The sequence below is a fragment of the Phyllobates terribilis genome, unplaced genomic scaffold (assembly GCF_046119375.1).
Source record: "Phyllobates terribilis strain yellow unplaced genomic scaffold, ASM4611937v1 Scaffold_200__1_contigs__length_3551848, whole genome shotgun sequence".
Lineage (NCBI taxonomy): Eukaryota > Metazoa > Chordata > Amphibia > Anura > Dendrobatidae > Phyllobates > Phyllobates terribilis.
In genome coordinates, this window is record NW_027362960.1 from 737,155 (window position 1) to 752,586 (window position 15,432).

Sequence of the window (15,432 nt, forward strand, 5' to 3'; positions counted from 1 at the left end):
CTGTTAACATGCGATTTCTGAGGCTGGTGACTCGGATAAACTTATCCTCAGAAGCAGAGGTGACTCTTGGTCTTCCTTTCCTGGGGCGGTCCTCATGTGAGCCAGTTTCTTTGTACCGCTTGATGGTTTTTGCAACTGCACTTGGGGACACTTTCAAAGTTTGCCCAATTTTTCGGACTGACTGACCTTCATTTCTTAAAGTAATGATCGCCAATCATTTTTCTTTACTTAGCTGTTTTTTTCTTGCGATAATACAAGTTCTAACAGTCTATTCAGTAGGACTATCAGCTGTGTATCCACCAGACTTCTGCACAACACAACTGATGGTTCCAACCCCATTTATAAGGCAAGAAATCCCACTTATTAAAAATGACAGGGCACACCTGTGAAGTGAAAATCATTTCCGGTGACTACCTCTTGAAGCTCATCAAGAGAATGCCAAGAGTGTGCAAAGCAGTCATCAAAGCAAAAGGTGGCTACTTTGAAGAACCTAGAATATAAGACATTTTCAGTTGTTTCACACTTTTTTGTTAAGTATATAATTCCACATGTGCTAATTCATAGTTTTGATGCCTTCAGTGTGAATGTACAATTTTCAAAGTCATGAAAATACAGAAAAATCTTTAAATGAGGTGTGTCCAAACTTTTGGTCTGTACTGTATATAAATAAATATAAAGTGCTTGTGTAGTAAATATATATACATATATGTGTAATGAATTGCCAAATACTGGATTATGAGAGGGGAAAGAAAAATCTAATGATTAACTGCTGCTATGAGAATAAAGCGCTAAGGAAAGATTTTGGTAGCAAAAAATCCAGTCCTATTATATGTAAACCCTCTAATCAGGGAATTATCTAAATAGTATATCAAGTAAAGGAGACCATGATTATAAAAAATGAGATTGGAGACATACCCCGGCCCCCTCACATCACTCCAACGCCGTTTCGCTCCTTGCTTCATCAGGGAGTCCAGAGCAGTCTGCTGTAGCCAGAGTAATGCTTAGGACAAGTCTGACTCATGGAGCTTAGGTTAGTGAGCCTAGGGCGTACCGACGCTATAAGAGCGGTGAAGAAGCAGTGTGCCTGCTGCTGTGTGTAGCCTAGTGAGGGCCCCGAGTAGGCCGAAGGCTAGTGGAGTGAGCAACATAGGGGGCAGAGGAGCTGTACCAGCTCACCCCAAAAGCATATACTGGACACCGGGTCCGCGTGTACAGAGCCATATATTCCCCTGTAGAGACAACCGGAACCCCTGGAAGACTTCAGGTCCCAGGATCACCCAAGAGCTGATACGTACCAGAGCCAGGAGTCACGGAGGCCCTGCAAGCAGGGAGAGTGATCTCCAACCAAAGGCCCTACCACCAGATCAGCTGGTGCAAGACAGGGACTAAGTTAGGCCTAGCTCCAAGCAGGTCAGAAACTTCCCAAGAAAAGGCAAGAAACAGGAGGCCCTACACCCACTCACTGGGGAGAGTCCTGAAGTGCACCCTTCACCCTAAAGTTCCCTGGATCGTGCCTTAAATACCACCAGTAAAGGTACTGAAGCGAACTGTTGTGTGCGTCCCTGTTCTTGCCCTGACCCGGCTGGGTCCCCCTCTGTCCTGCATACTTTACACCCATGCTGACCTGAGGCCTACTCCACCTGTGGGGAGTAATACCAACCGAGCTGCCCCAAACACCGGCCTCCGAGGACTGCCGCAGCGCTGGTGATCCTCACCAGACACCACAGGTGGCGTCACAAACTTTCTATATCCCAAACTATAATCCACCTTTTAGAAGAGACCCCAGGGTACCGGGCCGGGAGAAAACTACCGCGACATCCCCCAAGACCAGGCAACAAGGCCCGGGCGCCGAGTCATCCCCATCCCCTGGGTGCTACGTGCTCTTCAACTGGCGTCACGAACAGGATTGCGTGCCCGCAGCAACGGAAGAAGTTGTGCCCATTGCCACCGGGTACTGTGCGCCTTTACTAAAGAACTGTGTATTGTACTGTGGCAAAGATAGCCACCATTACTGTGCCGTCAAGCGGGAAGAAGGGCGTAACCGCGGGAAAACTCGGAGGCGTACCTGGAGCAAGCGCGCGAAGTCTCGGACACGTCCCACGCCCTGCCGCAGCGTCAGGTCCTGGCAGGAAGCCCCGGCGAGCACCCTGACGTAGGATACAAAGCGACGCAAGGTCCTAGCGAAAGACCGTCACCTGCGGAGCTGCGGCCTACCGGAGAAAAAGAAAAGGAGGTAGGCCACGGTTCGCTAGAGGGGCACCAGGATGTCGGAAGTGCAGCCCGACACCGGGGCCCAGGCTGACAGCCTCGATAATCCACCCGCGGCCGCCGCTGCGCAGGCCGAAGCAGCCGCTCCGTCAGCTGGGCCTGTAACCCCTGTCGCGCCCATGGCCCTACCGTATATCCCTGGAGCAAAGTGGCTCCCCCAATACTGCAGCAAACCAGACACCCTGTCTGGATTCAAGCGGAAAATATGCGGTATACTGGACATGTACTCCATGACGGGCAGACAAAGAGCCGCTGTTGTTTTGGGACAATTGACTGGTGCTGCGGAGAGAGAAGTAGAAACTTGGTCGGCCGCAGACCAGGAATCAGTGTCCGCAATCTTTATAAAAAGTTACAGACTGTCTTTGAGGACCGCACTGAGACAGACCTCCGGATGAGGTTCTACCACTGCTCTCAGAAACCGGAGGACAGTGTTTGGGACTATGCCTGGCGTTTACAAGGGGCCCTGCGAGCTCTGAAACTGGTTAGTCCAACCAGCATAACTGATGAAAATAAAATGCTAAAAGAACAGTTTGTCCGGGGGCTGAGGTCCCAAGAGGAGAGCAGGACTGTGCGTTGGTGGTCCTTGGATCATCCAGATGCCACCTTTGACACCCTTAAGGACATGGCTATAAAGGGACTGCAACACCTGGAAACAGCAGATACTGATGTTCAATGTTACCAGGGTGAGGCCACTCCAACGCCCGCAGTACCCACCTTTTTCCCGTTGGCTGCTGAAGCTAAAGTGCAAGCAGCGCCCCCTATTGAGCTGGACAGTCTGCGCTCAGAAGTGCGCCAGCTGACTAAAAACCTGGCCACTGTGATGAGTGCCCTGCAGCTGCGGACGGAGCCAGAGACGGAGGGAAGGATCCTGCTAGCCGACAGCCCTGAGGATGTCCCCTGGATGAGCCGGAGGAGGAGGACGACGCCACCCCGGAGGACAACACCACCCCGTGGAAGGACCAACGACCAGCGACACCCTCAAAGAGAGTTCACCTGCCACCGCTGCCAGAAGGCAGGCCACACAGTGCGTAATTGTCCTTTAAACGAGAAGACCCTGGGGCCGAGGGCCAACACCCCGGAGTAGACTCAGCAGGCCCATCAGACTGGCACCGCGGGTTCGTGGGAGGAAGACCTTTCCTGTCCATTATACTGGATGGCATTGCGATACCTGCCCTGCTGGACACTGGATCTCAGGTAACAATTATGCCTGATGTTCTCTACAAAAGATTCTGGTCCATGGACAATCTCCTCCCCCCGAATCCAGATCTTTCCGTATATGCCTCAAATGGCCTCCCCCTTAACCTAGTCGGGGTTAAGGATGTGGCGGTAAAGGTGGGGAGGGTGGAGCTGAAGGACCAGGGACTCATTGTAGTAGAGACTGTCTCTGATGAAACTGGACTGTATATGGTACTAGGCACTAACATTGTTGGTAACTGTTTGGAGGAAGTGTTGTTTTTGCTCCAACAGCTAGCTGACGTTGCCAGACCGGGGCAGAGGAGAGCACTCCAGAAAGAGATCCGAGCCCTGATGTACCAGCAGCAAGTAAAGCTATCCGGTGGTGAGATTGGTAATGTACGGGTGACAGACCCGATACCCATTGTGATTCCCCCAATGAGTGAAATGCTTATTTGGTGTACAGCAGCAATAGGTCTTAAAGGACAGAGCTACCAGGCGGTAGTAGAACCCCTTAGCTCAGAGCACAGACCTACACTCTTAACTGCCAGAGGGGCAGTGGATGTACGCAATGGGAGGGTGCCCGTCCGCCTTCTCAACTATGGGGAGGACGAAGTCAGATTACCACGCTGTGCCACTGTTGCCAAACTATTCACTGTAAATAACAATTCCATTCACACGGCGGAGTCCTTAACCTCACCAGACCAAGTGGAGGATAATGACCCGGCAACCGAGGTGGAGGATTGGTGTCAACAGATCCATGTTGGGTCAGACACCACTCCTGGCCATCAGAAACAGGGGGTACACCGGGTGGTACAGGAATACGCGCAGGTATTCAGCAAGCACCCACTTGATTTTTGGAGGATTAAGGGGGTACAACACCATATCCCCACAGGTGACCATCCACCAATCAAAGAACGTTACAGGCCTATACCACCAGCACACTACCAGAAAGCCAAGGAGATGTTGCACGACATGAAGAAGGCAGGGGTAGTAAGGGATAATTGTAGTCCCTGGGCAGCTCCCCTAGTGTTAGTCAGGAAAAAGGACGGAAGCATGAGAATGTGTGTAGATTACAAACAAGTAAATCGCATTACACATAAAGATGCCTACCCTTTACCCCGTATAGAGGAATCCCTGGCTGCCTTAAAGTCTGCAAACTATTTCTCCACCCTTGACCTCATTAGTGGGTACTGACAAGTAGCTGTTGCTGAGGAGGATCTGGAGAAGACGGCTTTCACCACCCCGATGGGACTCTGCAAGTTCAACAATATGCCGTTTGGACTCTGCAACGCCCCCGGAATGTTCCAGAGATTGATGGAGTGCTGCCTGGGACACCGCAATTTCGAGACTGTGTTGCTCTACCTGGATGACATGATAGTGTACTCCAAGACGTATGAGGACCACTTGAAGCACCTGGCGGAGGTATTTGAGTCACTGTCCCGGTATGGGATGAAGCTGAAGTCCTCAAAGTGCCACCTGCTCAAGAGAAAGGTACAGTACCTGGGGCACATTGTCAGACCAGAGGGAGTAGCACCAGACCCGGAGAAGGTCACTGCCATCCAGAAGTGGCCGGAGCCGAAGAGCCTCAAGGAGGTACGTCAGTTCCTGGGACTAGTAGGATACTACCGGAGGTTTGTGAAAGATTACACTAAGAAAGCAGCACCTCTGCAAGACCTCCTGGTAGGACAGTCCCCCAAAGGCAGAAATCCCCCGTTCCACTGGGGTAAAGAGCAAGCAGAATCATTTCAGGAGATGAAGGAGATCCTGACCGGCGAAGAGATCCTAGCCTACTCTGACTACAGCCAACCGTTCCTGCTGTATACTGATGCCAGCAATGAAGGATTAGGAGCTGTCCTAAGTCAGAAGCAGAATGGCCAAGAGAAAGTGATCACATACGTAAGCAGGAAGCTCCGTCCGACTGAGAGGAACCCAGGGAACTATAGCAGCTTCAAGTTAGAGTTCCTGGCCCTGGTCTGGGCCATCACTGAAAGGTTCAAGCACTACTTAGCCTCCAGCAAGTTCACTGCCTACACTGACAATAACACCTTGACTCATCTTGAAACAGCCAAGCTAGGAGCCATGGAACAACGATGGATGGCTCGGCTGTCAAACTACCAATTCACAGTTCAGTACCGGGCGGGCCGCAAGAACGCCAACGCCGATGCCCTGTCCAGGATGCCTCACCAGTCAGACACTGAAGAAGAAGTGGATGACTTGGAGGAGATTGAGCTACCTGCCTTTCACCGGAATGGAATGGTCCACGAGCAACGAGCCTCCAGGAGGCAGCATGGTAGGACGTTGAACCCTTTGCCTCACCACAGCGACCTGGTTGTCAGCCGTATCAAAGAACTGATAACCCAAGAAGGTTCCTCCCTGGAGAAGGATGCGTCTCCTCAAGCAAAGCAGCTGTGGAATGAGAGAAGCCGGCTATTCATCTATAGAGAGAAGCTGTGCCGGAGGTACGTCAACCCAAAGACCCATGAGATGGTATGGCAGATAGTGGTCCCCAAGACAGACATCCAGATGGTGTTGGAGGCCTACCACGATCAGGCGGGGCACTTTGGCTGGAAAAAGCTAGAAACCCTGCTGAAGTGTCGATGTTACTGGGTGGGAATGTGCAGCTCCATTGAGAGGTGGTGCAGAAACTGTGGACCCTGTAGCCTCAGAAGAAAAGACTACAGTAGCCAGAAGGCACCCCTGCAACCCATCAAGACGACTCGACCCTTAGAAATCGTGTCCCTGGACCATGTCAAGCTGTCACCCAGCAGGTCAGGGTACTCCTATGCCCTGACCATGGTGGATCACTACTCCTGGTTCCTGGTGGTTGCCCCCGTCAAGGAGACAGCAGCAAAGACGTTCCAAGCGTATTTCTGCAGACCCCATGGATACCCTGAGCATGTGCTGACGGATCAAGGCCCGGCCTTTGAGGCCGAGTTGTTCAAAGAGTTCTGCCATCTGTACGGGTGTAAAAAGATAAAAACTACACCGTACCACCCACAAACCAATGGTCTCTGTGAAAAGAAGAACAACATTGTCATCAACCTGCTGAAGACCTTACCCCTGGAGGAGAGAAATCAGTGGCCAGACCTACTACCTGATCTGGTAGATCTGTACAACCACATACCTGTGAGTTCCACCAATTGCACTCCAACATATCTCATGCGAGCAAGACCAGGAAAGTTGCCCATGGACCTGGAGCTTGGTGTAGTAGAGCCAGAAGCAGATATGTCCACTGAGGACTGGGACACGACGAGACAGGAGCAGTACAGAAGAGTACAGGCCTGTGTCGAAGACAGTCTCACTCTGGTGAGGGACAAGCAGGAAGCCCAATACAACAGAGGTGCACCAGCAGAACCCTTCACACCAGGAGAAGTGGTGTTAAAGAGGAAAAGGAGAAACCACAAACTTGATGACCAGTGGGAGAGAGAACCCTACACTGTGTTGAATTCAAGATTTGACAACAGAAAGACCTGTCTGATTAGTAAAGATGGAGGAAGAACAACTGCAACGGTATCTAGAGACCACCTGAAGTTGTGTCCAGATCTGTTAAAGCCCCAAGAAGAAGTGCCTCTCATCATCCCGGAGGAGCCTATGGAAGCAGTAATCCACACTGAGTTAGGAGACTTCCCGGCAGATTGGCCTCAAATAGGAGGAGCAGTAATAATCCCAGTGATTCACTTCTTCCAACAGCCAGAAGACCCTCCACAGCCAGTAGAACCTGAAAGTGTTGCAGAAGAGCCTAGTGTTGCAGAAGAGCCTAGTGTTGCAGTAGAGCCTAGTGCAGCGGAAGAGCCTGCTCAAGAAGAATCCCCGGAAGAAGGATCCCAGGTTGGAGCAGAGCAAGAAGGCCCAGTTAATGGTATACTTGCCAGGCCCAGGGAGAGGTTAAGGAGGTTTTACAATCTACTCACACGTAGAACTGACAGAGTAGAGGTAGATGTAGATGTAGACACTGACACCACACAGACCCCCACACTACGCAGATCAACACGTGGCACGAGAGGTCAACCCCCTGTCAGGTACAGAGAGTAAAATAGTTAAACTCTGATAGTGTAAATAGTTGCCCCTGGGGTATTGTATAATATTGCATAGTATTGTGTATTATATTGTGTGTCATATTGTGTCTTTTCCTATGTATGCATTTTAACTTATATCTTTCCTCATTTATGGACAATTTAAGTGAAATGGACACTTTCCTTTTATTTGCTTCCCATTACCCGTAAGGGTACATAAGAACTCTGTGGCTGAGGACTATGTGAAGCCCAAAGACTTTGCTTGTAAATAGTTGAGCTCCCTGGAGTGCCCCTTTAAGCAACCTCTCAGGAAGAGACTGGGACTTTCGAGGTTGCTTACTGCTTTATGTACATATGTATTTATTATATTTTATATGCAACGTTTAAGAAACTGAGCCTCCCATAAAGGGAAGAATTGTTATTGTTATGTTTGTATAATGTGCTTCAGCCCGGGAGTGCTGACCTTTGCTAGGGGGGAATGTGGTGCCCTGCTGCGCATTGGTGCCACAGATCCCAGAGGGGTGCATGGATGGACTTCTCCACAAGAGGCCCTCAGAGCATACACACACCTCCACCCTACCACCTCAGACCACCAGAGGGAGCCCGGATAGGGACGTATATATACGGAGGGTGGAGTTAGGCAGCCAGTCAGGTCCTGCACAGAGCAGTCTGCTGTAGCCAGAGTAATGCTTAGGACAAGTCTGACTCAAGGAGCTCAGGTTAGTGAGCCTAGGGTGTACCGATGCCGTAAGAGCGGTGAAGAAGCAGTGTGCCTGCTGCTGTGTGTAGCCTAGTGAGGGCCCCGAGTAGGCCGAAGGCTAGTGGAGTGAGCAACATAGGGGGCAGAGGAGCTGTACCAGCTCACCCCAAAAGCATATACCAGACACCGGGTCCGCATCTACAGGGCCATATATTCCCCTGTAGAGACAACCGGAACCCCTGGAAGACTTCAGGTTACAGGATCACCCAAGAGCTGATACGTACCAGAGCCAGGAGTCACGGAGGCCCCGCAAGCAGGGAGAGTGATCTCCAACCAAAGGCCCTACCACCAGATCAGCTGGAGCAAGACAGAGACTAAGTTAGGCCTAGCTCCAAGCAGGTCAGAAACTTCCCAAGAAAAGGCAAGAAACAGGAGGCCCTACATCCGCTCACTGGGGAGAGTCCTGAAGTGCACCCTTCACCCTAAAGCTCCCTGGATCGTGCCTTAAATACCACCAGTAAAGGTACTGAAGTGAACTGTTGTGTGCGTCGATGTTCTTGCCCTGACCCAGCTGGGTCCCCCTCTGTCCTGCATACCAACCGAGCTGCCCCAAACACCGGCCTCAGAGGACTGCCGCAGCGCTGGTGATCCGCACCAGACACCACAGGTGGCGTCACGAACTTTCTATATCCCAAACTATAATCCACCTTTTAGAAGAGACCCCAGGGAACGGGCCCGGGAGCCAACTACCCGCAAGACCAGGCAACAAGGCCCGGGCGCCGAGTCATCCCCATCCCCTGGGCGCTACGTGCTCTTCACTTGCCTCTCCTGCTCTTTTCTGGACACTAGACAGGAGCGGGGCCACACAGAAGGGAGCAGCACCGCCATGAATTCACTATGGTCGCGCTAGACACGGCAGGGAGCAGGGTCACACAGCAGGGAGCGATGTCAGCGCCGCCATGACTTCACTACGGCTGTGCTAGACACAGCAGGGATCGAGGGCAGCAGGTCTGTCAGTGCCGCCATGAATTCACTACTGCTGCGCTAGACACGGCAGGGAGTGGGGTCACACAGCAGGGAGCGGCGCCACCATGAATTCACTACGGCCGCATTAGACACGGCAAGGAGCGGGGTCACACAGCAGGGAGCGATGGCAGCAGGTCTGTCGGTGTCGCCATGAATTCACTACTGCCGCACTAGACAGGAGGAAGTGGGTTGTCTCCCGTCCAGATCACACTCTGCAGTGACATTACAAAGAGGCAGGGCCGGAACAACACAGAACTCCACAATGCACAGAGTCCCCCAGCCCTGCCTCTTTGTAATGTCACTGCAGAGTGTGATCTAGACGGGAGACCACCCATATCATCATGTCTAGCGCAGCCGTAGTGAATTCATGGCAGCACCAACAGACCTGCTGCCACCAATCTCTGCTGTGTGACCCCGATCGACCACTGCGTCCCCGCACCACAGTGAACATTCGGACAATAAGATGCACCCCTTTTTTACTCCGAAATTTGTGGCAAAAAAACTGCATCTTATAGCCTGAATAATATGGTAATTATATCCATTTTTCTTACCTTAAGATATCTCAGCTTGTTAGACTATGTTGGGCTCTGGTCATCAGCACGTCTATCTTCAGCACCTCTGGTACTTATAGTACGTCTGCTACTTGCCAATCAATCAGGTACCTCTTAGTCCTCACTCTTCTGTAGATTTAGTCTAATCCTTGTGACTTGAAGTAATTAATGTAGTGGAATCCTTGAGACTTGGACAACAGGTGTTTAGCAAAGTTCTCAGCACATTCAACTTTGTACAGAACAAAGTATTCAATGAGAATATTTCATTCATTCATATCTAGGATGTGTTATTTGAGTGTTCCCTTTATTTTTTTGAGCAGTGTATTTTTTGCTAATCTATTGTATTGTCACCTGACTTTCTATATTCCCAAATAGAGATTACAGTTTTCTGCTGCTTTGAGTATTTCTCTCTGAGAGGGGGTTCGAGCCCTTAGGGTCACACAGGGTGTTTTAGGATAAAGATGACGATGAGCGTGGGGGGAGGGGGGCACAGACAAGGCAGGGATTCTTCCCACCTTGCTTTGTCTCAAACAAATTTGAATCCCTCTTATAAACAAAGATAAAATCCTGCGTACATGTGTGACACCCTAATTGTATACCATGGTCATGGTGAGCTGATAGCTATGATATACCATGGTTTATTGCATTAATGCATATTTTCCGATCTACTGCTTTGTCACGTGATGTTCTGTACTCCCAGATAGGGATTACCACAGAAACCACAATGCCCTTAGGTAGAATGGAGGATCTGGAGGAGAAGCTGAATTAAAACTGTGTGATAGTGCGACAGCCTTCACATTGTTGGACCCCAGCCTCAACGTGATAGAGAAATTGAATCTAGAGAAAAATAAGGACCCTCTGATCTGTCTAGGAGTTAGCTGTTTAGCTGATTCAATATACGCTGAATTATTGTGGTCAGTGACCACAGTGACGTGATGAACCCTCCAGAAAATGTCTCCATTCCTTAAAGGCTAATTTAACAGCGAGTAACTCACAATTCCCAACAGCAGAATTTATTTCAGCAGTCAAAAATTTTCTCAAGAAAAAAAGCACAAGACCGCAAATTAGTCAGAGTTTTGGAACCCTGAGATAAAACGGCCCCTACCCCAACCTCCGAAACATCCACCTCCACAATGAATGGTTCTTCGAGATCGGGTTGGATTAGAACAGGAGCAGATATAAAATACTCTTTCAAGTTTTCAAAATCCCTTATAGCATCCGGTGGCCAAACCTTGATATCCGCTCCCTTATATGTGAGGTCAGTAAGAGGTTCAGCAATCTGAGAAAAAACCCTAATGAATTTCCTATAATAGTTGGCGAATCCTACAAAATCTTACAATGCGTTCAGGTCACTAGGCTGGACCCAATTTCATCAATGTAATCAGAGAAAATATCATTCACAAAGTTGTGAAATCCTGTTGGTGCATTGGAGAATCCGAATGGGAGGACGAGATTATCGAATAAACCCTCAGACATTAAAGACGCCGATTCCCACTCATCACCCGTCATGATGGGAATCAAATTGTAATAAACCCCGCTAAAGGCAAGGTGAAAACCATTTAGCCCTAAAAGACTGATTAGAATCACGGCTCCGCTCCGCACACCTCGTACACACGCGACTCCGCTCCGTACACCTCGTACACACACGGCTCCAATCCGTACACCTCGTACACACGCGGCTCCGCTCCGTACACCTCGTACACACACGGCTCCACTCCGTACGCCTCGTACACACGCGACTCCGCTCCGTACACCTCATACACACACGGCTCCAATCCGTACACCTCGTACACACGCGGCTCCGCTCCGTACACCTCGTACACACGCGGCTCCAATCCGTACGCCTCGTACACATGCGGCTCCGCTCCGTCCACGCACGGCTCCGCTCCGTCCGCCTCGTACACGCGCGGCTCCGCTCCGTACGCCTCGTACACACGCGGCTCTGCTCCGTACACCTCGTACACACACGGCTCTGCTCCATACGCCTCGTACACACACGGCTCTGCTACATCCACACTGTAAACCCCTCCTGACCCCACACATAAACTTCAGCTCATCCAGCACCATGACAACCAGCACAGCAGAGTCCTGCATCCACTGAGGCCCCTGATCATGTGACCCCTGACTCCTCCCTTCCTGTGACCTCATCACAGGTCCTGTGCGCACAGAGCAGCCATAGATGTGGTGGCTGCTCTGCAGGTGGAGGTATGTGGAGACCCCCATTACTGGGCGCAGGGGGCATTAACCCCTTCAGCACAGAGACTCTTTTGGGGTCTTGTGTTGCCCCTTTATAAGAATCATAAGGTTTTTGTTCTGTTTCCTGTAATAGATACATAGGACCCAACTATGGAGACAGGAAGGGGGGAAACGTATTGTTCTCATAGTACAGGACCCCTTTACTGACCCCACAGTGTAATGCCCCCATTATGCCCCTTATGCAGGATGTATGATGCCCCCCACAGTGTAATGCCCCCATTATACCCCTTATGCAGGATGTATGATGCCCCCACACAGTGTAATGCCCCCATTATGCCCCTTATGCAGGATGTATGATGCCCCCCACACAGTGTAATGCCCCCATTATGCCCCTTATACAGTATGTATGATGCCCCCCACACAGTGTAATGCCCCCATTATGCCCCTTATACAGTATGTATGATGCCCCCACACAGTTTAATGCCCCCATTATGCCTCTTATGCAGGATGTATGATGCCCCCACACAGTGTAATGCCCCCATTATACCCCTTATGCAGGATGTATGATGCCCCCACACAGTGTAATGCCCCCATTATGCCCTTATGCAGGATGTGTGATGCCCCCACACAGTGTAATGCCCCCATTATACCCCTTATGCAGGATGTATGATGCCCCCACACAGTGTAATGCCCCCATTATGCCCCTTATGCAGTATGTATGATGCCCACTCAGTGTAATGCCCCCATTATGCCCCTTATGCAGTATGTATGATGCCCACACACAGTGTAATGCCCCCATTATACCCCTTATGCAGTATGTATGATGTCCCTACACAGTGTAATCCCCCCATTATGCCCCTTATGCAGTATGTATGATGCCCCCACACAGTGTAATGCCCCCATTATGCCCCTTACACAGTATGTATGATGCCCACACACAGTGTAATGCCCCCATTATACCCCTTATGCAGTATGTATGATGTCCCTACACAGTGTAATCCCCCCATTATGCCCCTTATGCAGTATGTATGATGCCCCCACACAGTGTAATGCCCCCATTATACCCCTTAAGCAGTATGTATGATGTCCCTACACAGTGTAATCCCCCCATTATGCCCCTTATGCAGTATGTATGATGCCCCCACACAGTGTAATGCCCCCATTATGCCCCTTACACAGTATGTATGATGCCCCACACAGTGTAATGCCCCCGTTATGCCCCTTATGCAGGATGTATATGCCCCACACACAGTGTAATGCCCCCATTATGCCCCTTATACAGGATGTATGATGCCCCCACACAGTGTAATGCCCCCATTATGCCCCTTATGCAGGATGTATGATGCCCCCACACAGTGTAATGCCCCTATTATGCCCCTTATGCAGGATGTATGATGCCCCCACACAGTGTAATGCCCCTATTATGCCCCTTTTGCAGGATATATGATGCCCCCCCACAGTGTAATGCCCCCATTATGCCCCTTATACAGTATGTATGATGTTCCCACAGTACCACCCCCCCACACACACACACACAGTATAATATAATTCCAGTGTCTGTAAATGAGACGAGAATTAGCGTTATGGATGATGCGTCTATGAGAAATGTATTCAGTGGCAAACTCAAAGGAAGAAACTGCTTGTTGTCTGTTGCCTAAAATATATAGGTTTTATTAATAGATGACAATGAAAATAACTGAATGTTGTAAAATAATAAAAATATCATTGCTGTTAGGGTCCCCGCCAATCTCTGTATTTCCTGGTCAGCCCCAATGATCTTGTGATTATTGCAGCCAATCAGCTGCTGACGCAGTGAGTAACACAGCCAGTTATTGGGAGCATGGAGGAGATGTCTTAGTCAGCAATTCAACTTATGCTCCAGTCCAGGGGCCCTCAAACTACGGCCCGCGGGCCACATGCGGCCCGCGGAGGACTTTTATCCGGCCCGCTGGGCTATGAGCGGAGGAGAGGAGAGCGGTGCCATTGCCCGCCCTTCCTCCCGCTTGCTCATGGCCCCGGCAGGCAGATACTTACCTCTCCCCGTGCCTCTGCAGATCCGTTGTCTTCCTGCTCTGCGCTTCCTGTGACGTCTCAGGTCAGAGGGTGCGGTGACGTCTTTACACCGCGCCCTCCCGAGTGCCGTCGCAGGCAGCGCAGAGCGGGACGACGCCGCCGCGACGGTGGAGTCCAGACCAGAGAAGAGCAGCGGCAGCAAGTGAGAAGTGAGGTGAGTATTGGATTTTTTTTTTTTTTTTAATGTATGGAGGCATAGGTCATTATATGGGGGGTGACATCCTGCAAGGGGTATAATATGGGGGGGGGGGGGTGACATCCTGCATGGGGCATTATATGGGGGGGGGGGTGACATGCTGCATGGGGCATAATATGGGGGGGTGACATGCTGCATGGGGCATTATATGGGGGGGTGACATGCTGCATGGGGCATTATATGGGGGGGTGACATGCTGCATGGGGCATTATATGGGGGGGTGACATGCTGCATGGGGCATTATATGGGGGGGTGACATGCTGCATGGGGCATTATATGGGGGGTGACATGCTGCATGAGGCATTATATGGGGGGGTGACATGCTGCATGGGGCATTATATGGGGGGGTGACATGCTGCATGGGGCATTATATGGGGGGGTGACATGCTGCATGGGGCATTATAAAGACAGGGGAGTGACATCCTGCATGGGGCATTATATGGGGGGTGATATCCTGCATGGGGCATTATATGGGGAGGGGGAAAGGGACATCCTGCATGGGGCATTATATGGGGGGTGACATGCTGCATGGGGCATAATATGGGGGGGTGACATGCTGCATGGGGCATAATATGGGGGGGTGACATGCTGCATGGGGCATAATATGGGGGGGTGACATGCTGCATGGGGCATAATATGGGGGGGTGACATGCTGCATGGGGCATTATATGGGGGGGGTGACATGCTGCATGGGGCATTATATGGGGGGGGAGTGACATGCTGCATGGGGCATAATATGGGGGGTGGCATCCAGCATGGGGCATTATAAGGGGGGAACAGCTTGCATATGGCATTATAAGGGGGAAACAGCCTGCCTATTGGGGACATTTACCTGCCTATTGGGGACCTATGCTGCCTATTGGGGATATTTACCTGCCTATTGAGGACCGATGCTGCCTATTGGGGACATTTACCTGCCTATTGAGTACCTATGCTGCCTATTGGGTACAGTTATCTATCTATTGAAATGCCGGTTGATTTAACTTTACTTGTTCTTCATTTTAAGTATTGTATTTGTTCCTGTATTGTTTTTTTTTTACTACAAAATAAGATATGTGCAGTGTGCATAGGAATTTGTTCATAGTTTTTTTTAAAAAATTATATTCCGGCCCTCCAATGGTCTGAGGGACCGTGAACTGGCCCCCTGTTTAAAAAGTTTGAGGACCCCTGCTCCAGTCCATACAAGACTAGAGAACACAACACCTACACTTTCTGTCTCCTGATATATTTCCC

The 15,432-nt window shown here is 50.5% G+C and overlaps 2 protein-coding genes across 2 annotated transcripts in view; one reads left to right on the forward strand and one right to left on the reverse strand.

Moving 5' to 3' along the window:
• Positions 1-15,432, reverse strand: part of LOC141213618 (uncharacterized) — a 297,701-nt gene that overhangs the window by 86,553 nt on the left and 195,716 nt on the right. The gene's annotated exons all lie outside the window — the stretch shown is intronic.
• The window catches only part of LOC141213601 (uncharacterized), a 34,009-nt gene that overhangs the window by 11,939 nt on the left and 6,638 nt on the right, over positions 1-15,432 (forward strand). Inside the window, exon 3 of the mRNA XM_073665209.1 lies at positions 11,889-11,939. Coding sequence (XP_073521310.1) covers positions 11,889-11,939 — 51 coding nt within the window. The remainder of the gene's footprint in view (positions 1-11,888; positions 11,940-15,432) is intronic.